The following is a 27504-nucleotide window of genomic DNA, read 5'->3' as shown; positions in this document are numbered from 1 at the left end:
GCTCAGAGCAGGTGTAAATTTTTGTCAGCTGAAATGCTAGGCAAACAAAAATCAGTGTCTAAATAAATCTCTGCAATGCAACAAACCAGGAATTTCTTCACATAGCTCTAGAGAAGAGAAAGAAAAGACGACTTGGCATGTGTACTCACCTCCACGCCTACTTGGGTGGGCATATACAAAAAAAAAAGCCACTGAAGAGAAACAGCAAGGGTAAATACAAAAACATGTTTAGAATTGGATTTAACTATAAATAATATTTTTACTGGACAACCCATAGATAGGAAGAGGAATCCTGAGTGAGCACTCTTTATATACTCGCCGATGGCGGGTTAATGTGGAAACCAATACCACATAGAATTTCCACCCCATGGTAAATTAGTAAACTAGCATTTTATAGTGTATTTCTAAAAGTGAAATTACTAAAATGTAAACTAAAATGTAACTTTGCAAAAAGCATCTGACCAGAAGGACGCCTACTTTGGCCTGAGATTGGTGTGTTTAGGGTGGGGACTTAGGATGTAACTTAACGCTCTGTTTTCAGCCAGAACAGATTCTCTAAACCTCTGGCATACAATAACATGGCTTAGTGATTCATAACTGAATAATTTAGACCCTGTGTTTGGGAGATCAGCCTGGGTTTCCATTAAGTCTTCCAGTATTAAGAGAACAGGTAGCCTGCAGTGCACTTCTTGGTGTCAAGTTAGGGCAGTCCACCCATGTCATGTCTCTATTAGGGTACCCCTCGCCCGTTGGTACATGTGATCGGGACCCGATCACTCAGTAACAGGAGCTTCTCCTGTCAATGAGTACCTTAAACGCTGCGATCGCTATAGATCGCGGGCTTTAAGGGGTTAATGAGAGGCAGCTGCGGGATCGCAGCTGCCTCTCATTATCCCTGGCTCCACGGACACTGATGTGTGCTGGACTGCTCTCACTGCATTTACCGAACACCTCTACAGCCCCTTCAGTCAGGAATGTGCATATACATTCCTGCTGCACTTCGTATGTGCAGCATGGACGTAGATCTACATATTGCTGACGTGAAGGGGTTAAGGATATCCCATACAAAGAATACCTGTTGGTGGGTCATGAGGACTGGAATTAAGAAGCACTGCTGTCGACCTCAGTGCACCAATCTGCCTTCTTATGAATATTCATAATGACATTGCACAGTGAGCTGTGGCAGAGTGACATCATGAAGATTGTTATTTATAAGGAGGCGTGCTGCAAGAACCAATGGGCAGAGCAGTGCCAGAAGATGATCAGCCAGGCAGCCTCCCAGACCATGTTTCTTTTGATCAGTTTTTTGAATTATGTCCAGTTCTTGGTAATGTCAATGTTGTAAAGAACTGTATCCACCGTGTAATGATTGTCTTCACTGTGTTCCATGGTATATCTCGATACTTTATTGTACCCTTCTCCTGACCAGGCATTACTCCCACTAACCAGAATCTGGCTCCACACTGATAAGGGGCAACACTCGAAACAGCTGTCTGTGGATGGATACCTGGCCTTGTTTTTCCCCTTACCCCCATATTACATTGACCTAAAGGGCCACTTAATATGGTGGTTTCTGTAGAGGAGCGACCCCTTGGCTGGGTCCTTCTGGGAGGGATATCTGGCTAGTTCTGTGTTTTGAGACTCTTAAATTAGGCTCCAAGGACTCTCTTTTTGCATATTCTTATTTCCCAGGGAGCGATGCACCTAGGATTTCACTGTATTGAGTGATTTAACCAGCAGCCGACAGTTATCTTTGGCTGGTCTCCCTGAGATCAGTGAGCAGTTTCCCGTACATCTCAACAATGAGATCCCTTTAATGTGCTGTAACCAATTTACGGACAATGGCAAGTGCTGTCAGAAAAATACTACCAGTACAGCTGAATGTTATATGTGGTTAATAAAAATCACTTAAAATTATGGCAGCCGCGTATGGGTCCATTTACACAGAAAGATTATCTGCCAAAGATTTGAAGCCAAAGCCAGAAATAGACTATAAACAAGAGTCATATAATCAGGTCATAAAGGAAAGACTAAGATTCCTCCTTTTTTTTAAATCCATTACTGGCTTTGTCTTCAAATCTTTGGCAGATAATCTTTCTGTATACATGGACCCTAAGGAATATTATTTAACATGTGATTAAAAGTGATTGGCTAATTCAGAACACAACCACATCCCCAATTAATAATTCTCACATTGATACAGCTGGCATTGTTACAGGTTTTGGCAGTATTTTTTTTTTTTTTTTTTTTTTAGGAAAAGAGTTGTGGATTGCAATATATTCATATCTTCTACTGAAGAGAAAAAAAGCCTGCAATGAAGATTGTAATTAAACATCATAACTGAAGGAAGCCTTGCAGCCCCCGCTGAAAATAAAAAAAAATATCAAACAGTGTATATATATTTCTTGCAAGCGAGTGAATGAATACAAGACCTTCTGATGTGAAGATTAATTCAATAGAGCATCGTGCCACTAGCATTAAATGGTTGTGAACTGTACATGGGTAGAGGTGAATGAGGTTACAATGAGGCATTGTTGCTTCATGCAGAGAAAGGACTGTTAGCTTGAATGGCAAAGGGAGAGAGATGTGGGGCTCTGGTGGAGAAAGTAAGGTCTCCATAGAGCAGAGCTAACTTAGAAGGTACTTAACCCTTCGTGTGCTTTCATCTCTTGACCAGGAAAGCGTAGAGGGGAAGGAGGGCAGGGATGAAGAGGAGGTCACATATGCACTCCTCCCAATCTGGAGGGAAAAAGAAAAACACTCGAGATACCCAAAAATAAATATAAAATAAAACAAAACAAAAAAACAACAGTATACTTGTGTGGATGGTAACCGAAAAACGCTGAATACAAAATGGTAGTGTACAGAAATATGAAAAACAAATAAAAACCTTGCCATAAATCTAATGTTAAGGGCCCTATACGTTAAACTCCCGCAAGCAAAATCTGAAGGAGGGGATGTGTCACTAAGTAGGTAATCATGGAAGTCTTACAACCCGTGTAAATCACAGAATGGTCAATGCAAAAATTACAATTTGGGTATAGGAGGGAAGTGGATATAGAATGAGCAATTTGCATATAAATATTTTTTTTTTTCTTTACATTTTATATGGATAATCTTGATGCCTTTGTGCCACGACTGCTGGGAAACAATACCCATAAAATTACAATTTGTAATGTATTGTGCTCGTTGAAATGTGCAAATATAAATACGAAAAACATAAGATATATTTAGTAACTTCAACTATAAATATTTTATCAAATTTGTTTTGATAAAATAGTTTACAAAACTTTAAGGGTGAAAATAAAATGGAAAAACACTTAGGTGTATGATGTCCAGGTGTATGTGATGTGGAGCAGTGTCTTTGCACACCTGTAGCTTACCTGCATCGCTTCTGAAATGCTACATCATTCTTTAACAAAGAGTATACAGTCAAAAGCGTAAAAAAAAAAAATCCATATAAAAAAGACATGTATAAAGGTCATCTGGGCGGAAAGGCAAGGCATGCACAGAGCAAGAGAAGCACTGATTTTACTTACATGAGGTGGGAAAGGCTGTAGTCTTTTAATACTTTCTTCTGGGTAAGTGACTTCTCCCATTGGGAGGTAGGGCTTCTGGGCAGATCCTGTCTCATACATAGACATGGGCCTGCTACCTCGTCCTGAAGGTCGCTTCTTTAATGAAGGTGGGTTGGCGAGGTCTGTGTATTCTGACCCAGTTGGGACCTGATATAGGTTAGTTGTGGCCTGTCTCCTGAGGTTGGTGTTCTCACACTGCAGTGTTTGGAGCTGAAAGAAAGTTTAGTAGTGGGACTTTGCTTTGAAATTTGGTTGCAGGGCAAGTAGGGTGACAAACAATCAGCTCTAGTACAGTACTAGTCAACAAGTATTGCTGTACTTCTCAACTCGAAATCTTACTTCGGCAACTTTGTGAGTTATAAAGCTGTTGTAGATCATTGAGACTACAAAATTCCACATTTATATTCACTTTCCTAATTGACCTGGGAAATAAGTTAAGTAGCCCAATGATATAGGACTGGCCAAACGTACAGCCCAGCCTTTGGCAAATCTCAGTTTCTAAGTCTGCTGGTTAAGCAAGCAAAGCATGCTTAATGCATGCGAAAAAAACATCATGCTGAGTGAATTCTTGATCAAACTACGAGGAATCATGGCAATACAGCTATTCTGAGCATTTGACTTTGTATGTTAATGACAGTGTAAAGAGAACATGGCACAGACATGCAAAGCGTAAAGAATGGAGCAAATGGAAAGAACTATTCAATTTGAATGCAGGCAGAAAAACTTTGAAACATGTTTTATTAAAATTTATACAGCTTGAACATTAAAAAAAGTTGTAATTATGTACCAAAATATACATTGAAGATGAAGTTTTTAAAAGCAAAGGAAAAACAGCCACTAAAATGCCTGGACTGTGAGATAATAGTATGGATTTACAGAGTACTACCACTCACCTGCACTTTAACTTGTAGTGGGTGCCTAACAACTCCCTTAGATTCTAGTCCGGTGGGGAACTAAAAATCATTACGGGCAGGAGGTAGGGGGAAAATAAAAAATTTACTAATATTACCCTTCCCAGAGCCCGCGTGCTCTGCATCACGGAGCTTCTGGACCCTGCCGGCTGTCATTTTCTCCCCCGGTTCCGGGTATGTCAACAACCTGGGTTCCACATCAGCAATGGGTGGGATTTACCCCACTCAGCCTGACTAGCTGAGCGGTGCATCCGTCAGCCGGGTCGTGACGTAGCCGGCTGAAAGCTCAGAAGACAGCTGGCGGGGTCCAGGAGCGGGACGTGGCTCTGGGCGGGTTTCAGGACAGGTCATTATAATTAGTTTTTTTTTTTTATTTTCCCCTCCCCCCTTGCCCTTAATGATTTTTCCTGTGAAAAACACACACACATTACATGGCCCAATAATCCAGGGGAAGCAAGCGCCGATCCGTCAGCTTAGCACTAGCTTCCCCTCCTTCCTCATTTGCTGCTTGTGCTATTAGAGCCCAAGTCCTGTTACATGAAGATACGCACAGCAGTCCGTTCGGGTACAAATCGTGCTCTTTCAACATGTTCAAAGACCATAATCGGCCAACATCACGCATTTCAACATGCGCTATTACACTAAACGACTATCAGCTTGAACAGCCAGTAATCGGCCAAGTAAGGCCGATAATCGTTTAGTGTAATAGAGCCTTTACAATAGTTTGTGCTTGGCAGCCCATTTACATTTTGAGGGGACTGAAGAGTTTTAAAAAAGTAAAGGAGAAATAGGAGTTATCTGGACTTTAAATCTGGAGAGCTTATCCTCATGATAGGCTACCAATTTAAGTGACACTGTCACCTCCTTTTTGCATTCTGACATCTCTACACAGGTCTAAAGGGTAAAGTTAGCATTTTTCATACCTTATTTTATACGTCATGGTGCTTGTTCAAGAAAAAAGTCATCTTTTATCAACTGCAGATTGTGTTAAGTGGGCGGGGCCTCACGACATTAGCACCACTTAGCCCCGCCCACGACGCCACAGTTGGCCCCTGCCCCTCTTAGGCCATTGGAACAGGCTGGCCGAAAGGTCTAGACCCCACCCCCTTTACGTCGCCCAACGAGAGGGCGGGGCCAACTGTGCCATTGTGGGCGGGGCTAAGTGGTGCACATGCAGTGAGGCCACGCCCACTTAATACAATCTGCAGTTAATAAAAGGACACTTTTTACTTGAACAAACACCATGACGTATAATATGAAATAATGTATGAAAAACGTAAAATTTACCCTTTACACCTGTGTAGAGATGTCAGAATGCACAAAGGGGGTGACAGTGTCACTTTAAATCAGCAGCCCCACTGGTCAGCTGTTTAACATAGCCATAGCGCTCTTATTAGCCCTGCAGCCTCTACTTATGTTGGTTCTTTTCTGTCTCAGTCAAATGAATGGTAATATATCATACGGTTGGCACTTTGGTAAGATGGGTGATCGGTGGTAGAGTAGGCAACGCTTAATATGGGCTTGATCCCTGTCAAGTGAACAGAACATCGCTGTGGTACCTTACGTTGCAGTTACTAATCATATGGCATTTGCAGGTAAAAGACTGAACAATATACAGCCTTTTCAAACAGCTGATCAGTGAGGATGCTGGTAGGTAGACCCTGATCAATTAAATACTCTATCCTGAGGAAGGCCATCAATTTTGGAAGGCTCGATAACAGGGAACGTGGTTTACACTGCACTATAAACTGATGAAAAACAACAGCTCCAAAGTTCAGTCCACCTTCAGGTTAAATAAGTATTACCATCTAATAAAATGATGGTATATAACTGGGACAACCCAACACTTTATGATGAGTGGGGGGGGGGGGGGGGGGTCGGACCTATGGGACCCACACTGATTAGGAGAATGAGGAGGCCATATAGGCAGGCACTGCTATCCCTTCAAAAGTTTTTTTTCCTAAATAGTCAAGTGGTAAAGAATGCTACCATGCAGGAAAAAAAAGATTGGTGTGGGGTCCAGAGGTCAGGCCTCCACAGATCAAAGTGTCCTAATGATACTCTAATAGTTTATGGACTAAGAGTATCCCTTTAACCTAGCTTCTCTTCATAGGTCAAGATATATTTTTTAGCAGCTGGTGGTGCTTAAAAACACATGAGGAAGATGCTTAAAGCTTACTCTTTGTTCTACGTCTTTAGTTTTTTCATTAATACATGAATCTATAACATGTTATAAAAGAAAAATTGTATCTTTACTTCCCAGCAGCCCGTGTGTTCCCTCAAAAATATTCTAGGCAAATGTGCCGGAAGCTTCTCAGCTGCCACTTGCAACCACAGCCCCCAAAAATAAAACTAAGTGAATTAATGATAGTTGCAGCTATATCTCCCTGTTCTGTGTTTTGAATGAAACTCTATCCTGTCAGATGGAGAAGAGAAATTGGGAGACATTCATATGGCTCAAGGAGGAAACAAAAGGCAAGCCTCCCACCAGGAAAAGCCTGCCCACTCAGAAAACATGTGATTAAACTTTAAGTGATATGTTAACCCCCTTACTCTAGGTGCGGTTCTCCACAACATGCACAAGCTTAGATGCTGCTTATTTGATATATACCTCTATAAAACTAGTATCTTCTCTAAACTAGTGCTCTAAAATCTCTTAGTTTTATCAACGGACAGTGTCACCTAGGTGGGGCTTTACAGTAGTTGGGCCATCTCCCCACCAAGAAGATGGGGCTCAACTGCCACGTAGCCCTGCCTAGAAGGCCCTGTCCACCAATGAAATGAAGTGAGTGTAAGGGGGAGGAACAGAAGCACTTTAATACAGGCATTATAAAAAGGCATGTGTACAGCAAAAATATGCAGCATATGGTGTCACATCAAGGTTGAACAGATGTGGAGATGACGGCACTTCTGTCAGTGAAGGTGCCCGAGGTGGTAGGTATACAGATTAGTAGAGAAGATCCGGCACTCACCTAATAATTCAGATAATTAATTATAGTGCAGCAGGCATCAGGTACAGTAAGGACACGTTTCGGTCAAGCATGGCCTTCATGGCCTTGGTACTCCTTAAAGTGAATGTACCATCGACATTATAAAAAAATTAGCAGAATTATTTGGCGAGTGTCAGGTCTTCTCTACTACATGAAAGCTGCATTTAGTGTACATGCCAGGGAAGCTACACTACTCCCTTCATTCAGTAAAAAAAAAAAAACAAAAACAGCTGTGTAAGGAGCGACTTCAGTTTTGTTTTGTAACTGGTATGCTTTAAACATAAAAAAATATATATACCCAAGAGCAGCAGGCTGAAACTACAACAGAAAAGTGACTGTAGGCTAATGGTGCATTTACACAGGCAGATTTATCTGACAGATTTTTGAAGCCAAAGCCAGGAACAGACCATAAACAGGGAACGGGTCATAAACAGGGAATGGGTCATAAAGGAAAGACTGAGATTTCTCCTTTTTTTAAATCCATTCCTGGCTTTGGCTTCCAAAATCTGACAGATAAATCTGCCTGTGTAAATGCACCATTAGAATATAGCACTTACTGTACATGTATGTTAGATTTTCATCCACAACTCTAATGAAGAATTCAAGGCTATTAGTGTATACATCTTTACAAGCACAAATGGTAACTGCTGAAATGTATATGGGTTAACATAGGCCAATGTAACCAAAACAGGTCATCTACTAATGTCTTTTAGGATTTCCAGTAATATAATGGTGAAATTAGAAAAAATAAAATTGTCCACTTGTTGCCTTTCAAATGTTGCGTCTTCGAAAATATTTTTCCAGGTTTAAAAAAAAAAAAATTAAACAGTCAAATGAAGCAAATGAAAATATTCATGAGAATCAAGCAAATGGTGGACTGGGTAAAACATTTCTATGTGCTCTTTTTTCTCTTTTTTGTGACAATAGGCCTATGTTAGTTGCTTTTGCACTTCTTCTTCCATCCAAAGTTAAAAAACAGTAAAAACTGAGAACTTTTGCCACTAACTCCAGGCTCTATACTCTCCTTTGTGAAGGTTCAGTCTTATTTTTGCCAAATGGAACCACCACTTAATAATTAGACAAGACTCATCCATTGCAGATCATTTTGACAGCAGGAATCATCTTCTTCACTTAGTCTCTTTTTCCAGTAACTGTGAAAGATTAGATACAGATCATGCTACCAGTACAACTGTAGAGTCTGGCTAAACATTCTCATATACATTACATATGCTACTGTCAAATTGTTCTAGTCGTCTCCTACTAATTTTCTTTAAAATATGCTGTATTAGATGGCTAGGACTAGAGATGAGCGAACCGGGTTCGGGTTCGAGTCAATCCGAACCCGAACTTTCGCATTTGATTAGCGGTGGCTGCTGAACTTGGATAAAGCTCTAAGGTTGTCTGGAAAACATGGATACAGCCAATGACTATATCCATGATTTCCACGTAGCCTTAGGGCTTTATCCAAGTTCAGCAGCCACCGCTAATCAAATGCCGAAAGTTCGGGTTCGGATGGACTCGAGCATGCTCCAGGTTCGCTCATCTCTAGCTAGGACCTTTTAGGGTAAGTCCTTCAGCCGTCAGGAGGGGGGGGGGGGGGGGACATAATAAATCATGGCTACTTACCTCTCCCCTTGCCTTTGCAGAGATGTCTCAATGCTCTGGGACTCCCGCCGGGCTCCAGGTCTCCTTCGACTGCTGGACTGCCCCCCTTAGCCAGTCAGTGACTGGGACTGGTCACCGTTGCAGTCACTAATTGACCAATGGGGCAATAACAACATAGGAACTAAAGGAAAAATAACTTCCGGCGGGGGTCCTTGAGCCTGTGACATAGCGCTTTGCAGGCAGCGGTAAGTAGTGATGTCCCCCCCCCTTGCCGACTGACAAATTTTTAATACCGCTGGATTTCTCCTTTTAAAAAAGGTCTACCTGGTCCCAAACGCATACCTATGTGAAAAAAACATAGGATACAGGATGAGAAGACATAGAGCTTGGGGGATATATAGTTTAAGATTTGATTTAGTAACCTGCTTGTTTGTTTATCTAGTGCAAGGAAAGCTGCTGTCCCCACCTCCAAAGAGCAATGGACAACTTTTAAGCTGGGCCTACTAAAATGGGCCAAGCATGCTCAGTTCAACTGCAATCTCTATAAAAAAAAAAAAAAAAAAAAAAAATATATATAATTACTTGCACAACCCTTTTAAGAGCCAACTGAGCAGCAAACAGCATCCTAAGTGCCTGTTTAGCAGCAAATAGATGACGTCTGTTACAAACACGTCTCACAAATCATGTTTATAGATTTAAATATTTTATATAGCACTATAATTTTTGCAACATAGTACAGAGAATGTCATCATTTATATCAGTCTCTGGTCCCATTGGGTATCACTCTAAATTCCCAAATAACCTAGTACTACCTATCAAGCCAAGCAAGGAGAAACCAGGGAAATCCCCTCTTCGAGACTTCACCCAGTGCCATGTCTCGGTCTTACGGTACGTTCAGACGCACGAAGTTTGCAGAGTTTTTCATGGTGCGATACTCAGTACTGTTATGGTCTACAGCAGACATGTCAAACTCTGGCCGGCGGGCCTAATCTGGCCCGCGGTGCCATTATTTTTGGCCCGCCCAGGAACTTAGTTGATTCCTTAGAGCTGGCCCGCCGATAGGACACTGCAACAGATTATAGTAAGGGCAGTGTTCTGGACTGCCCATTCTATAATCGGTTGTGCTAAAGGGAACCTGTCACCCTTGGATGGCTCCCGAACTCGCTCTACCCCTGGATACGACATCCTGCCGGTCCCGCTCCTGATGTCAATCCCGCCGCAGAGAAACTGCCATCCGTGCAGATGAGCGGGCGCTCGCATCTCCTCAGCAGGAACGGCATCAGGAGCGGGACCGGCAGGAGGAGAGGGGCAGAAGCCGGATCTCCATGCGGCCTGAACCTGTCACCCCTGGACGGCTCCCGAACTCGCTCTACCCCTGGATATGGCCCCTATACTTACGTCATCCTGCCGGTCCCGCTCCTGATGCTGTTCCTGCTGAGGAGATACGAGCGCCCGCTCATCTGCGAGGACGGCAGTTTCTCCGTGGCAGGATTGACATCAGGAGCGGGACCAGCAGGATGACGTAAGTATAGGGGCCACATCCAGGGGTAGAGCGAGTTCGGGAGCCGTCCAGGGGTGACAGGTTCAGGCCGCATGGAGATCCGGCTTCTGCCCCTCCTCTCCTCCTGGCACGTGAGCACTACTTGCAGCTGATAGGGCTGGCTGCTACATGGGGCACTATTGTGGGGGCTGGCTACTACATGGGGCACTATTGTGGGAGGGCTGGCTACTACATGGGGCACTATTGTGTTAGGGCTGGCTACTACATAGGGACTATTGTGGGAGGGCTGGCTACTACATGGGGACTATTGTGGGGGCTGGCTACTACATGGGGCCCTATTGTGGGGGCTGGCTACTTCATGGGGCCATATTGTGTTAGGGCTGGCTACTACATAGGGACTATTGTGGGAGGGCTGGCTACTACATGGGGACTATTGTGGGAGGGCTGACTACTACATGGTGCACTATTATGGGAGTCTGGCTACTTCATGGGGCACGCTTGTGGGGGCTGGGTAACTATGGGGCACTATTGTGGGAGGCTGGATACTATGAGGCATTATTGTGGGGGCTGGCTACTATATGGTACAGTATTGTGGGGGAATGGCTACTATATGGGGCACTATTACTATGTGACACATAATATATATATATATATATATATATATATATATATATATATATATATATATATAAAAAAAACATTTTGGGGGGGCTGAGTTCTATATGGGGCACCATTGTGGGGATTTATCATATCATTTATCGTAGTGCAAAGTGCTTGGTGACGCACTCTGACAGTGCCAGGAACACTGCATGCCACTCTGAAAGTTCCACATATGCTGCTTGTGTGTTTCAATGAATATCAAGGTTGGCCCGCGAGTTTGTCCAAGTTTTTATTTTCGGCCCACTGTCTATTTGAGTTTGACACCCCTGGTCTACAGCTTCACATTCTAACTAGCTACCTGCTTTACCTGCCTGCGCTCCCGTCTGCTTCTCAGGCTCCTGGGTCACTGACGGCCCACTCAGCCAATCAGTGCGCTGTTCCACTACAGCCGCTGATTAGCTGAGCGGGCAGTCATTAAGAGCTGGAGAAGCAAGCAGAATCGCTGACAGGTAATGTATTATCTTGTTTAACACCCCGCAGATACAGTAATTAGTTACGTGGGCAGTGGCTACATTCTCACAGCAGAATGGAAATCCCCTGCGAGAATGCAGAGTCACAGGCCATAACAGTACTGAGTATTGTGAAATCCACTGCAAACTCAGGACGTGTGAAGGTCCCCTTAGGGTGGATTCACACCGGATTTTAAGTTGAGAGTACCACGCAAAGTTTGCTGCGATTCCCTGTACTGTCAGTTTGTATGGGTTTATTTGCAGCAGATTTTTCATTCTGCCGAGAGTATGTAAAGCCTGGCCCTCTTAACCCATCAGTGAACACTTTACCCATCCGCGCTCCGGCATGCTTCTGTGGCTCCCACCTCCCTGATGTCCTGCTCGGCCAATCAATGACTGCACAGCGCACTGATCAGGACGTCAGGGAGCTGGGAGCCACAGAAAGAGGCTGGATATGAGCGGGTAAAGTATTCACTAGGCCATTGCGGGTTAGAGGGGGACGTGGTTTACATACTCCCTGCAAAATGAAAAATCTTCTGCGAGCAGGTAAATCCATACAAACTGACTGCGGAACTCGCAGCATGAAATCCGCTGAGATTCCAGTACATGTGAACCCACCCTTTAACTATATTTTCTCTTAAACATGGCAGCTTTGATCGCTCATAGTCTCACCGCTAAGACCCCCGGTGATCAGTTAAACAAACCAGGGGAAGCGCACGGTAGAGCATTTCGCTGCCTAACTCAGCAATGACAAGAGTGGAGGAGAGCAGAATAGCATAACTTTATTTTCAAGCAAGCCTAAGCCCTTAACTAAAAGTTTTGTGAGGTCAAACAACCTGTAAAATGCTGGGGTATCTTACAAAAGACTGGGTTCATATGTATTATTTTCTTTATAATATTTTCATTATTTTTAGCCAAACAAGGTGTGCGGCTAAAACACACAAAAAGTTGCTGATCATTTGATAATAGTTTTTCTCTTGTGTTGGTTCCACAACTGGTTATGGCCAATAAATAGTCCCCAAAATATTACATGTTACCCAACAAACCAGTGAAATACTTAGAGAGTTTTAATCGTGCCAGATTATCAAACTTTGAACTGTCAGTTTTTGCATCTAAGTATCTGGACGCTTTGCTGGGCTCACATGTAGTACAGTATTTTGGTCCGGATTTTTAGCCAAAACCAGGAATGGAACCAAAAGAGAAAAACTATAGCAAAGAGCAAGAGCAAAAACTGTCTAAAACTTCTATGTAAGTAAGTATTTGTGTGTACTAGTTGTGCAAATTTACATGGACCCAATTTATCAAAGTGTTTAATAAATTTATTGCACCTGTGGACTGTCTAGTCTAAGTTTGGACTAAGTAAGTTGAACTATGCAGGGCCGCATCTGCCATTAAGCAAGATAAGAATCTTGTCTTACGGTATGTGCACACTGAGGAAAATCACGTGGAGGTCTTGCAGCAGATTCTGCCACTTGTCCCTGCATTCTCACAATTTACTCTTCACCTGTGCGCACGGGGATGAGCAGCGAAATCCGCCACAAATCCTCCGTGTTTTTTCCTCAGTGTGCACATTGTGCAGTCCCTTAAAGAGGTTATCCAGCGTTACAAAAACATGGCCCCTTTTCCCCTACTGTTGTCTCCAGTTCAGGTGTGGTTTGCAATTAAGCTCCATTTACTTCAATGGAACTGAGTTTTAAAACCCCACCCAAACTGGAGACAACAGTAGGGGGAAAGTGGCCATGTTTTTGTAGCGCTGGATAACCCCTTTAAGGGGTGGCAGTGATGCCTACACAGTGGACCAGAAGCAGGAGCTCTACTGGAGATAATTATAAACTGCCTCACACCAGCACTGCAGCATATATGGCCAGGAATTACATTAGCACAATGTGTGTGTGTGTGTGTGTGTGTGTGTGTGTAGGTGTGTGTGTGTGTGTGTGTGTGTAGGTGTGTGTGTGTGTGTGTGTGTGTGTAGGTGAGGGGGCTAATGCCCCCCCTCCTGTCACATACCTCTCTGCCTTCAACTGTCCAGGCATGATGGGAATTGTAGTTTTGCAAAAGCTGAAAGGCCGAAGGTTCCCCATCCCTGGCACAGAGTGTCTGACCAGTTACTAACAGTGAGCGAGCATTGCCGGTCACATACACAGCACTGTGCAAAGTTGCTATAGTAATGTGAAAGGTTTGGCGCTGGGTATATCTGGTGTATGGAGGGTGGGCCCCTAGAATAAAATATTCCCTGGTGGGCCCAGGGTACCCCAGTCCGACACTGGTTCTAGGTCCTAGTTGCTCATCATTTCCTAGTATCGATGTCCATACAAGAAAGTCACACAGTCACACTCCTGGGGCAGTGGTGACCCACCTGTAACTAGCTACTCCCTTGTGTTCAAAAGGAAACCAAGAAGTTGTAACCAGCAGGGATCATGTCCCATCAAAGAAAAGCAATAGCAGGGAATAGTCGAATGTTGGAACACTTATTTTTTTTAAATAACCTGAACTTCACAATTTAAGCTTTGCACTCTTCTCATAAAAATGACTGTTGATTTTCCATCCTCAAATTCCAAAATGTATTTTTCCATTAACGGTATTTGAGCTGAACAGCAGTTCTAGCAGAAACAAGTTAGAATGTTTGTAGTAGGGGACTGGGCCAGGCATGTAGTACTTATTTGTTTTGTTTAACATTGTCCCATTGTATTATAGAAAGTAAGAAGTCCAAGGAAAACTTTATTATCCAGTAAACATATACCGTACATTGTAGTGTCTTAATAAAAGCTTCACCCACTCTATCACATGGAACAAATTATGTTAAAACATAAGCATTCTTAGCCCAGAATGGAAACCAATGAGGAGTATAGACAGAAATTTACCACTACCATAAAAGCAATGACGCAAAAAAAGCATAAGTTCACTAACATTATGACACTCCCAACACACTACCTTTAGCATGATCGCGAGTTGGCCAAAAAAAAAAAAAACTACCAAAGCAGAAGCAGAGTAGTACTTTGGACTGTAACAATAAATTTCCTGTAGTAAATAAGCCAGTACAAAAAAAAACAAAAAACACCATATATCCAATATACACCAGTCACTAAGTGTTTAATACAACTGGAGAAACTATTCAAGTATGCAAACATATATATATACAGGTATGTATTCATTAAGGTTTTTTACTATCCCTTTTTTTACAATCTAACGTATTCCAGTAACAATGTTCCGTTTGGTTGCAAAAAAGTCTCATTCTTTAAACAAACCTCCAACCCCATCTCTTTGCATTTGACAGATAAGGCTAGGTTCACATTACGTTTTTGCATCAGTTTTTGAACATCTAATTTAAGCGTACACAAAAACTTGGTCAGCTACGTTTTTGTGTATGCTAAAAAATAAAACACAGATCCATTTCTATCCTTTTTTTTTAAATATGGAAAACGAACCCTGACTGATGGCATATACTGCATCAATTTTTACCATCACTTTTTTCCATAAAAAAACGCAATTGTGAACCTAGCCTAATACTGTACTAAAAATCATCATAAAACCCCTAGGGGGAGAGTTATCAAATAGGTGTAAAGTAGAATTGTCTTAGTTGCCCCTAGCAACCAATCAGATTCCACCTTTCATTTTTCAAAGAATCTGAGGAATGAAAACTGGAATCTGATTGGTTGCTAGGGGCAATTCTACTTTACACCTTTTTGATAAATCTTCCCCCTAGTTCTTTAGAGATATTTAAAATGCCTCCTGCTTTAGGCTAAAGGCAGCAAAAAAAAAGTAAAAAAAAATATATATAATTTTTTTTTTTTAAGGATACAAGAATGCTTTCTCCAGTGAGTACATAATCCATGTTAATGGAAATGGAATACCCATGCACATTAGCCACGGTCATGTGACAAACATGAAATAGATGGTGCTTTGCACATGCAATGGACACACATTGTTAGGAATGGATGTGCTGACCGAAATCTTTAAAATTCTTGGTACGTGGCTGTAGTATGTAACAAACTAGTTACCTTTTTTTGCATTATCCGTAGCTCATCGCTGAGATTGCTATTGACCTTCATTAACTGTTGGATTTTGGCTTCTGATGCAGTCAGGGCATTTTTAACCTCTAGAAACTCTTGTACCGTAAAGGTCCCATCGCATAAGTCAGATTCAAAACTCTAGAAACATAACACATGTGGAGGATGAAATGTAGCTGGGTCTTAAACAGTAGATTTTTCTGACATAACTACACCTCCTTCTAAATCACTTGGATTCATACCAGGTCATACCAGAGGGGAAAGGAATGGTTAAAGGGAAGGTGTCATCAGAAAATGACTTTTTCGTACCATTTTTTTCTAATTTTCCATTTCTCTATCTATATTCTAAAATAATCCTGATATCTTGCAGTTTTCATTCTCACCACTGGGGCTAAAGCTAAGCTAAAACTTCCTGTTATGTCTGTGGTGATAAGATGAGGCTGCTGTATAGTGATCTGTACAACATTGCAGCAAAATGTGACACCAGTAGATAGAGGAGACAATAGCAGTTTCTTGTGGAAAGATCTTCAAATATCACAGAGCGCACACAGTAATGTTTTACATTCATCTTAAAGGGGACAGAGTTTGTCTATTGTCGCCTATGTCCATGAGTCTTGCTATAAAGCACGTCACTAAGTGCTGTAAAAAAACAGCTCAGGCAAGATGGCCGCCCCAAAAACAATGTACAAAAAGTAAAATAAAAAAGTGACACATTTCCGTTAAGAAAACCAGGAAAGACTCTCCATTCCTTTTTCATTTAACTAGGACATTACTTCTACCTTTCACAGCTGGTATATACAACAAACGATTTCCTGTCTCCTCCTGAACAAACAACCACAGTGAGTTTTAATGGAACAGTTTCTGCTGTTTTCATCAGCTCTATACAACTTGAATACAATTAGGAAACAAGGAACCCCCACCAATCACCCATGCATCCTGTGGGTGATATAGGTAGATGACTCAAGCATGCTCGCTTCAGACTGCTCGGTATTTGAATACCAGTGGCTGACAAAGTTGGATGCAGCCCTAGGGAGCGCTGAAAAACATGGACACAGTCAGGACTCCATAGGGCAGCATCCAACTTCGTCAGCCACTGGTATTCAAATACAGGGCGATCCGTAATGAGTTGAACTCATCTGTTTTGGTAACCACTCTGAGGCCTCCTTCACACGACCATATATTTCTATCCATATACTGTCCATAATTACACAGAGCATAGAACTTTTTGATTTCTATGGGTCAATACACACATCCTTTTTTGGGTTCTGTATGTTTTCAGAAATTCCTATCTGTAAACTACCCTTTACATGCAAATTCACAAATATGGATGCAATACTGATGTTTGTTTTTTTACAGATCAAAAATGAAAAATGTAAATAAACTGAACTACCGATCTACATTTTTTCCAGTCCGCAAAGCAATTATGGTCATGTGAAGGGCCAGTTCACATGGAGCAAAAGCGTTGGAATCCTGCCTGCCTAAGTCTCACACAGTCTCTCATTGGGAGGGCTTGCGCGCCTCCGCTTCCGTTGGTTTCTGCTCAAAGAATTAACATGTCAATTCTTTGAGTGGAAAGCTGCAGAGAGCAAAGGCGCGCGAGCCCTCCCATAGGGAGACTGTGTGAGATTGAGGCAGATTTTGCTCCGTGTGAATTGGCCTAAGGGTGAGTTCACACATGGAAGCTGAACAAATATATACTTAACATACCTTTTCCCTATTTGAATTGGGAGGAACAGTCTCCAAATCTACTTCTTCATCTGATGCCACACTATCATAGTCTGGCTGGTCGTTGTCTTGGCTTTCATTGCTATGTTGATTGCTTATGCTTTTTAAGACCAATTCCACATTTTCTACAATTAAAGACAGATAATGTAATATAAGAATCTATAAGCTAATGCCCAAATGTAGAAAATGTTAAATTACAGAGAGTACATTTCAAGTAATTAAATGACGTTCAGAATTCAGACCAAACAGCACGGATTGACCAAGGCCTGTGCTGCACACTGATAGTGTGAGCAAGATAAATACAACATGGCCTCCATCTCTGTAGATAATACTGGATCAACTGTTGTAAAGTTCCTTTTATAATCACATGCCCTAAGAATTCTACAAACAAAATAATTGACAGAATATTATATCTTCATTAGTACAAATTATTTTAAAAATTCAATTAAAAATTCATAAAATACTAACACAACGACACAGACAAGAAACAGGTGCGGGACATTGGTGAAGTAAGGCAACAATAATCAGCCCATAACAAATATCCTTACATCTATAGCATGCTTAAAGGGGCACGCTGGGCAGGAGGCCTTTTTTGACTATGGTTGGGGAGGGGGTGGATGAAAGCATTCAACGTACACTTATCTACCCGGTTCCAGCGATGGGGGGCCCGCATCATGCTGCTCTGGTCCCCCAGTCTCCTTCCTGGTCTGAGATGGGGTGGGACCCCACTACAGCCACTGACTGGCTGAGTGGGCTTGAAATGTCGCGTCTCAAGCCGCACCTAATACCAGAAAGTGGCCGGGGACCAAACGACGGGAGCAACATAATGCATGCCCCATCTCTGGAACCAGAGAGGTAAGTGGACATCATTGCTTTCATCCAACCCCTCCTCGCCTATGGTGAAGAAGCTTTACTTCACCAGTGCCAAAGTTACCCTCAGACAGCCCGACGTGTGTTTCGCACCCATGTGCTTCATCAGGAGATTGGTCCTATAGTAATGGAACAAAAAAACTCACACTTTAGCGCTTATTGATTTAAATTAAGAGCTTTGCAACGGTCGATCCTGTTGGGTCTATGTGAGGCTAGGAGTACTCGGTCTTATTTCCATTATGCGAGTTTGCAAAAAGGAAATTAACCGCAAGTTCTGTTTTGCGTTTGTATGATTTTTCTATATGCTTACAAGTACCAATTGAACAATTTCTCTAAGCAAACCCATAAAGATTCACTAGCACAGTTGCAGTTTTTACTTTCCTGTTAATATTCACCTCTCATTCAGTAAAAATAAACAGAAACCTCTTCAGCCTTAGGCCTTATTCATATTTTAACATGATATGTAAGGAAAAACTAGGAGTGGGTTCAAAATATCTTCAGTTATATCTTTATGTAAATTTTCCATTCCGCTCTTTGGTTTACAAATAGAGATACAAAAATATTAACCAAACGATAGGGCCCTGGGGACCGGATAAGTTCCTTTTAGGGTATGTGCATACTGAGGAATTCTCGTGGATAAATTGCCGCGCACTCCCCTTTGACTCTCTGCCCGTGTTATAGACTTCATTCTATGCTCAGTCAGATTCCGCCCAAAGAATTGACATGTCAATTCTTTGGCCAGACGGCGGAATCTGCTCGAGCATAGAATGTAGTCTATAACACGGGCAGAGAGTCAAAGGGGAGTGTGCGGCAAGTTAACCGCTATAATTGCTTAGTGTGCACATAACCTTAGAGACTAAACATAAGTTTCAAGCATGGTATTTTTCAAATTACCTTTTGGTGCAACTACTGAATTTCCCTGTTGTCTTCTTTTGGCATCACTTAAAATGTCTATAACCAGAGTGGCAAATTCATGGGCATTGAAACGGGCCAACTTCTGTCTTCCCTAAAATACAACAAGACATTACAAAAACCAAAAGCACAATACATACATGCGAGAAACAAAACACTGTAAACACATGTACACACAGTTTTGCAAAGTGTAGAAACATTAGAAAATACAGAAAATACATTTTATACAAATTGAATCTAAAAAGCCATTACATGCCACATAAAAGTTACCTGGTTCCGAGTTGAGGAATATTCAGGATTCACGGGAAGGAAAGGTACTACAGTGGTCTCTGTGACAAGTGTGCTATGGTTCTGAGTAGCCAGCCAAACTGTAATCAAAATGAGAGAAATTTCAATCTACAAAGAAAGATGAACACTTTGTTACATCCTACCATAACGCTGACACAAGTGATTCCAATTTTATTTGGTGGATTAATGTATGAAATAAAGGTCTTTAAAGGGCTATTTTCATCTCAACTAACAGCTAAATATGAGAGCCTCACCAAAGTTTAATATTTTTGCAAATACATTAAAATTGGCAAACTTGTCTCCTTCTCCATATCAGTATTTTTCTTCCCATTGTTAAAAGCTCGTTGTCTAGATTACTGACCACCTCTGTGCTCTAAAAACAGTGGTCTGGCTGGTGTGTATAGGACTATAATGTGGACGCACAAAAATATAGATAATAAAAAAATATATAATAATAAAAATATAATAAAATATAATAAAAAAATAATAAATATTAAAATAATAAAAAAAATAATTAAAAAAATAAAAATATAAATTATAATAAAATAATTATTATTTTTATTATTATTATTTTTATTATTATTTAATATATATTATATATTATACACATACACACACACACTATATCTTTATGTACATGTTTTTAGAGCAGAGTGGTGGTCTGTAACCTAGATCTAGTAACCTAGTTTGCTAAAAGAATGTATGTGCAAGACTATTTCACTTGATGAGGCCTATTTGAGGTGAGAACATCCCTTTAAGGGAATCCACAAGTCCCTAGTGTCTTCCATGCACCGCCAATCTAGTCATCGTCTATGGGAGCTGGCGGAGATAGCTCAGTGCAGTGCTTGTGGATAAGTGTTAAAGCAATACTGACTTTGGTGGGTATGTAAACCAGACACTCATCACATCACCGATTATCTACAGGAGTATGCCGTTAATTAAATATACACTTACCTGCATCTGTTTCTCGTCTGTCGACTTCATCATAAACATCCATAGCCAATTCTTCAAATAAGTGATTGCTTAACTAAAAAAAAAAATAAAAAAAAATAAAAAACATGCTTTAGAAATCTCCAATGTAAAACTTTAGGTAATACTAGTGAAAGCTACGTCATACTCACAGACTGAAGTTTTTTCTTTGCAGCTTTGGCCAGTTCTGATAAGTCTAGACTGCTGAACACAATAAAAAGAGCTGCCATACGTAACTTAAACATAGAGTTCCCATCAAAACAAATCTATTAAAAGGCATGTCTAGTGAAATCAATCCCCTGATATATAATTCATGCATGTGAGAAGGTCTGGATCTCAGACTACTTTTGTTTTTCTAAAATGAAAAGGTCTCAAACCATTCTGATGCTGCCGAGAGATTTCTAGATATCCTACATAAGATCCAGAGACATCTATCTATAAGGACCTATACAATGCAATATCTTTATGCACAGAATGTTGTGTCAGATGTCCAGTAACTGAAGGGGTTTTAGATCTATGCAGAACCCATTATTTAAGTAGTGATCTGAGTCAAGATAGTCCTGACTTAACTTCTTTAAAGAGGACCTGTCACCCCCCGTGCCGGGGTGACAGGCTCCCGACCCCCCGTTACAGCCCCCTATACTCACCTGAATCCGCTTCCTGATCCGGCCGGGTCACAGAGATATTAGTGCCCGAAGCGCGCGCTTACAGGAGAGTCCGACGCTCATAGAGAATGACGGAGCATCGGACTCCCCATTCATTCTCTATGAGCGTCGGACTCTCCTGTGAGCGCGCGCGCCAGGCTTCGGGTGCTCATATCTCTGTGACCCGACTGGATCAGGAAGCGGGACCCGGCGGGATCAGGTGAGTATAGGGGGCTGTAACGGGGGGTCGGGAGCCTGTCACGGGGGGGGTGACAGGTCTCCTTTAAACTCCTGAGCAGCAAGTTTAAAGAAAAGTAAAAACGCATCCGCTTTGATCCTTTTTTTTTTTTTTTTTTATAATGGAAGTCAATGGAAAAATGGATCCAAAAAGACAGCACATCGTTGCATCCGTTTTTCTTCCAGATACGGTAAACAGAATACAAAAATGCACTGTGAACCCAGCCTAACATTTAAAGAGGAATTTAGCTGATCAGAAGAACAGGGCATACTTGACTGCCGTTCAGTGTTCACAGGTATCTTACACTGTTACCACCAACAATGGATGAATAAAAACATCCATCCCCAGGAAAATCAATTTCACAGGGTTTTATTTAAATTTGTCAATTGTTCAATTGTGCAGGACATTAGTGGTATTCGTATTATTCAACATTACGTTTTTGTAACGTCTATGTGAAGCAAACTTAAATTTAAAGGGGTTATCGAGCACTACAAAAACATGGCCACTTTCTTCCAGAGATAGCCCCACTTTTGTCTCCAGCTTGGGCAGGGTTTTGCTGCTTGGTTCCATTGAAGTAAATGGAGCTTTATTGCAAATCACACCTGAACTGGAGACAAGAGTCGTGTTGTCTCTGAACGAAAGTGGCCATGCTTTTGTAGCACTGGATAACCCCTTTAAAGTGAATCTGTACCGACCAGTACCCACCACCATACTGCTGGTACAGTTTTGCATGCTTCAGCTCGCCATGTCCCGCCATGAGGTTGGGAGTCGGGGCCTAGGGCATCCATACCCTAGGCCTCAAGCAAGCCCAAGGGCAGGAATAGAGGTGCTGCAGGCTTAGGGCACAGATGATCTAGGCACCACCACCTAAAAAAAACAAAACAAAAAAACAAAATACACTGGCCCTAGGAGAAAGGTCAATCCCCGGGCTGGACATGGAGAGATGAAGGGTACAAAACGTTACCAGCAGTCTGGGGGTGGGTACCGGCTGGTAAGAATTCACTTGAAAACTGTCCTAAAAGAATTGTGAGGGTTAGACTCACGGGATGTGAATATGAGACTTATGAGGGAGCATAAAATAGTCTTGAGGGAAGTGTGAATGAGCAGGATCAAAGCGTGTGATCAAAGGCCGAGTGTAAATCTAACTCAGGGGGTTGAATATAGAGCGGTGTGAATCAGGCTCAGGGGGATGTATATACACGACTCAAGTTCTCACTCCACAAAGCTTTCCACTTCCCCATCTTTATTAAAGGAGAAGAAATATTTTATAAAAGTATTGTATTGCCCCCCAAAAGTTATACAAAATCACCAATATACACGTATTATGGGAAATGCTTATAAAGTGTTTTTTTTTTCCCTGCACTTACTACTGCATCAAGGCTTCACTTCCTGGATAACATGGTGATGTCACTTCCTCGATAACATAGTGATGTCACGACCCGACTCCTAGAGCTGTGCGGGCTGTGGCTGCTGGAGAGGATGATGGCAGGGGGACACTGAGGGACACAGGGCACTGAAAGGACACTGAGCATCCCCCTGCCATCATCCTCTCCAGCAGCCACAGCCCGCACAGCTCTGGGAGTTGGGTTGTGACAATTTTATCCAAGAAGTGACATCACCACGTTATCCAGGAAGTGACATCACCACGTTATCCAGGAAGTGACACCACCATGTTATCCAGGAAGTGAAGTGAAGCCTTGGTGCAGTAGTAAGTGCAGGGAAAAAGCACTTTATGTGCATTTCCCGTAATAAGTGTATATTGGTGATTTTTATAACTTTTGGGGGGCAATATAATACTTTAATAAAAATTTTCACCAGACTTCTTTAAATAAACTTTATACCCACATAACTATTCAGGGAACAAAATAGTAAAATCCCTGTAACTTAGGAATTGGTGGGAAATGGATTATTTTTGAGTGGCTAGTAACAGAATAAAAGCAGCACTGGAATAGGGCACCTGAGGCTACAAAAAAGTATACAATCCTAATTTTTGTTTTTATACTGACGGCAGGCCCTCTCTAAATAAAGGTTAAACTACAATACAATAAGATGCTACACTGGCTTAACTGAATACTTTCTCATAAGTAATAATTAAAAATAAAACCTTATAAGATTCTTTACTTACAGCCTCCTTTTTCCACATGAACAGCCACAGAACAAAAGGAAAATTAACATTATGGATGCAGATTTAAAAATGCAAAGGGAGCAAACCCTTCCACATTACCATGAAAGCAGTTTACACAAAACAAAGATGCCATTTACACGGCTTTCTGCAGCTGCCCCGCAGCTGTCTCTCTTGTGTAACGTTAAAAGAGAAGAAAAAAAGCTTCCAAACAGCTGAAGTTCTAGCTTACAAGGACAGCCGCTTGAGGCACTTTGAAGTTAAACGGTTGCTGATAATTAGTATTACATTATTTCCAAGTATTCTTTAACCTCCAACAATTGGAAAAAATAATGAATGCCCTGTTTTTTCCTATTATGACATACATGAGCGTTACATACCAATCTAAAGTATGTATTTACTTATTTATGTATTTTTAGTCATCATTTACATCTATTCCGATGTATGTTTGGGGATACAACGTTCATGCATGCTGTATGTAAATTACATGGTACCTATACTAGAGAATAGCTTTTAATAGGTAAAGTATAAAACCCTTTCTTACCTATCTGCCATATGGGGTATAATAAAGTGCTGTCCGTTCCGGTGGTCTAAAATAAAAAGAAAAGCAATATTGATTATCTTTAGTTACTTTTCCATCCATTACATTCACTTCAATTGCTGCTTACCTGGTTTCCTCCCACAAAGATAGAATGCTAACCGGTCTGTCAATTCATGCTGTATTTCCACTAGGCGATCTGCTAATTCATGATGGCCGCCTTGCCTATTGAAAGGAACGCAGGGCTTTAAAAGGAACATTTTCATCTTTTTTCCCCCTTAACCCTTTGAGGACCAGGCCCAAAATGACCCAGTGGACCGCGCAAATTTTGATCTTAGTGCTTTCGTTTTTCCCTCCTCCCCTTCTAAGAGCTCTAGCACTCTCAGTTTTCTATCTACAAGCCATGTAAGTGCTTGTTTTTTTACAGGAATAGTTGTACTTTGTAATGGCGTCATTCATTTTACCATAACATGTATGATGGAATTCCAAATATATTATTTATGAAGATATAAATAGGTGAAATCGTAAGAAAGAATGCAATATGGTAACGTTTGGGGGTTCCTGTGTCTACGTAATGCACTATATGGTAACAGCGACATGACACTATTATTCTATAGGTCAGTCCGAACACAACCATATGCAGGTTACACAGATTCTCTAATGTTATATATATTTTTTTTTTATGAAATCCTTTTTTTTGGCAATTAAATAATAAAATGGGACTATTGTGACGCTTATAACGGTTTTATTTTTTCACCTATGGGGCTGTATGGGGTGTCATTTTTTCCGCCATGATCTCTAGTTTTTATTAATACCATATTTGTGAAGATCGGACGTTTTGATCACTTTTTATTGATTTTTTTTAATATATAATGTAACATAAAATCGGTAATCTGCGCACTTTTTCCCCTCTTTTCGTGTACGCCGTTTACCGGTCGCAATGACGCTTGTTATATTTTAATAGATCGGACAATTACGCACGCTATGGTATATTATATGTTTATCTATTTATTCATTTTTATATGTTTTATTTATATAATGGGAAAGGGGGGTGATTTAGACTTTTATTGGGGGAGGGGTTTTGGGGTAGTGTGTTAGTGTTTTTAACTTTTTTTTTTTTACACATTTGAAGTCCCTTTGGGGGACTTTTACATACATTACTTTGATTTATACACTGATGAATGCTATGCCATAGGCATAGCATTGATCAGTGTTATCGGCGCTCTGCTCATTGAGCCTGCCTGTGCAGGCTCAGTGTAGCAGATCGCCGATCGGACCGCATGGAGGCAGGTAAGAGACCTCCAGCAGTCCGTTTCAACGATCGGGACCCCCGCAGTCACACTGCGGGGGTCCCGATCGGTAAGTGACAGGGGACTCCCCCTGTCACTTACACTTAAACGCTGCGGTCGCGCCGCGATCGCGGCGTTTAAGGGGTTAATGACACGCGGCAGCGCAATCGCTGCAGCGTGTCATTACCGGTGAGGTCCCGGCTGCTCACTGCAGCCGGCCCCCACCTCCTATGAAGCGCGCTCCGCTCCGGAGCGCGCTTCATAGCGGGAATAACACCCATGACGTAAGGTTACGTCATGGGTCGTCTGGGGACAGACTTCCATGACGTAACCCTACGTCCAGGGTCGTCTAGGGGTTAAATACCAACAAACTACATGTAACTATTACACGTACAGTACTCGCTTATCTGAATATAGGTTTTTAATGTTGTCATGTAAACTAGTTCCGTGTTGTGTCTTTTTCTCTGCAGATTACCCAACATTTTTCTGGTCAGCCAGCAGTCTGCAATATCCCTGAGGAAGCCGCTAGACGGCGGAACACGTGGGGTGATTTCTTATCCCATCTGACTCTCATTCTGTTGGACTGTATATGGTGATCTTTTCCAATTTTTTTCTATTCTTCATTATTTGTGGTTATATTTTGTTTTACCAGGTCTCTGTCTAGGTAGAGATGTTGGATTTTTGTTATTGTACATACAGTACAGAGTCAGAGTGGTAGATCAGTCCCGGCTGGAACGCCAGCAGGACTTATGGTGACATTTTAGTGTTTTTAATGTAGAGCAGTATTTGGGGTGTTGTCACCCTCATTTTACTACTCCTGTACATTAATATATTTATCGGGTATTTTTGTTTCTATGTCAGCACATCACGAAAATCATTATGACACTACCATTTTTTGTGCATATGCTTTTTTTTCTTTTGAGAGGATGAGCAGTCTGCAATAGACTTTTCACTTTATACTGTATAAGGCTATGTACCCACACAGTGTTTTTGCTCAGTATTTTTCAACCAAAACCAGGATTGGATTGAAAACACAGAAAGGCTATGTTCACACACTGCTAAAATGTAGTGGAGGGTGTCATTTAACGGCAAATAACGGCCGTTGTTTTAAAATAACGACAATAATTTGCCATTAAATGGCTGCCATCCACTCAATTTCAACAGTGTGTGAATATAGCCTGTGTTTTCAATCCACTCCTGGTTTTGGTTGCAAAATACTGAGCAAAAATACTGCGTGGGAACATAGCCTAAGGCTGTATTACAAACAGAGCTCTGACAGGTGTAGTGCGCTAGTGTAATTTAAGAAGGAGCGATAAACAAACCTTGAGCGACAAAGCCGAGTGTGCAGCATTTGATTACCAGTGGCTTAAAGTGTAACTGTCATTTTTTTTTATTGCAGAAATCAGTAGTATAAGCGATTTTAAGAAACTCTGTAATAGGTTTTATCAGCCAAAAAAGCCTCCTTCTGTACTCAAGAAGCAATCTCCCAGCCTCCCCCCCCTGACTTCTTATCTGTGCATTATCAGGCAAACACGTCTTCATTGCAGAGAAGCCAGTGAAGACGGGTTCTGCTCTCTCCATTGTAAGCCTATGAAGGGGGGAGGGGCCGAGGGAGATGAGGGAGCAGGAAGAGGTGACATGAAGGTCAGCTGTTTGTAGACTCTCTGGGCACCTAAAACGCTAAATTCAGGTGTCAGAAAGGTCAGTGCTTATCTATGAACTTACTGAGAGAAGATTGCAGGGTGTTGTGCTGTGCAGAAATCCTCCGTGCTCAGTCACTCCTAACAGCCCCTCCCCTCTCCATAGCCACATAATGGAGACAGAAATCCTGCTTCATTTGATGTGAGGGGGGAGGCTGGGAGATTGCTTTTTCAGTCCAGAAGGAAACTCTTTTGGTTTATAAAACCTATTACAAAGTTTCTTAAAATCGCTTGTACTTTTGATATTTAATGTTTTCAAAAAAATGACCCTGAAATGACAGTTACGCTTTAAGAAGTTGGATTCAGCCCTAAGGACCCGTTCACACTGCGTTAATTCTGAGTAGAATCCCTGCCGCCTCCACTCTCCACTCAAAGAACTGACATGTCAATTATATAGGGCTGCATCCAACTTCTTCAGCCACTGGTAATCAAATGCCACATGCTTGGGTTTGGAGGAACCCGGATTGTGTTCGAGGTTCGTTCATCTCTAGTAAGATATTATGCAGCA

The 27504-nt window shown here is 41.6% G+C and overlaps 1 protein-coding gene across 6 annotated transcripts in view; it reads right to left on the bottom strand.

Moving 5' to 3' along the window:
• The window catches only part of GIT2 (GIT ArfGAP 2), a 79607-nt gene that overhangs the window by 21267 nt on the left and 30836 nt on the right, over nt 1-27504 (bottom strand). For 2 of the 6 annotated variants that reach the window (XM_069961350.1, XM_069961347.1), the window contains 10 exons: nt 24138-24232; nt 24014-24059; nt 20618-20669; nt 20451-20523; nt 19479-19576; nt 19191-19302; nt 17409-17551; nt 15693-15842; nt 3540-3788; nt 2650-2739 (listed from right to left, as the gene is read on the bottom strand). In XM_069961350.1, coding sequence (XP_069817451.1) covers nt 2650-2739; nt 3540-3788; nt 15693-15842; nt 17409-17551; nt 19191-19302; nt 19479-19576; nt 20451-20523; nt 20618-20669; nt 24014-24059; nt 24138-24232 — 1108 coding nt within the window. Of the gene's footprint in view, nt 1-2649; nt 2740-3539; nt 3789-7844; nt 8631-15692; nt 15843-17408; nt 17552-19190; nt 19303-19478; nt 19577-20450; nt 20524-20617; nt 20670-24013; nt 24060-24137; nt 24233-27504 lie in introns of those variants that run through there. The other 4 variants (XM_069961348.1, XM_069961349.1, XM_069961352.1 and 1 more) reach the window with 4 other exon arrangements.

Source organism: Dendropsophus ebraccatus, chromosome 3 (assembly GCF_027789765.1).
Source record: "Dendropsophus ebraccatus isolate aDenEbr1 chromosome 3, aDenEbr1.pat, whole genome shotgun sequence".
In the NCBI taxonomy this organism is placed as follows: Eukaryota; Metazoa; Chordata; class Amphibia; order Anura; family Hylidae; genus Dendropsophus; species Dendropsophus ebraccatus.
Note: the sequence above shows the minus strand (reverse complement) of the source record. Positions and strands in the feature narration are given on the sequence as shown.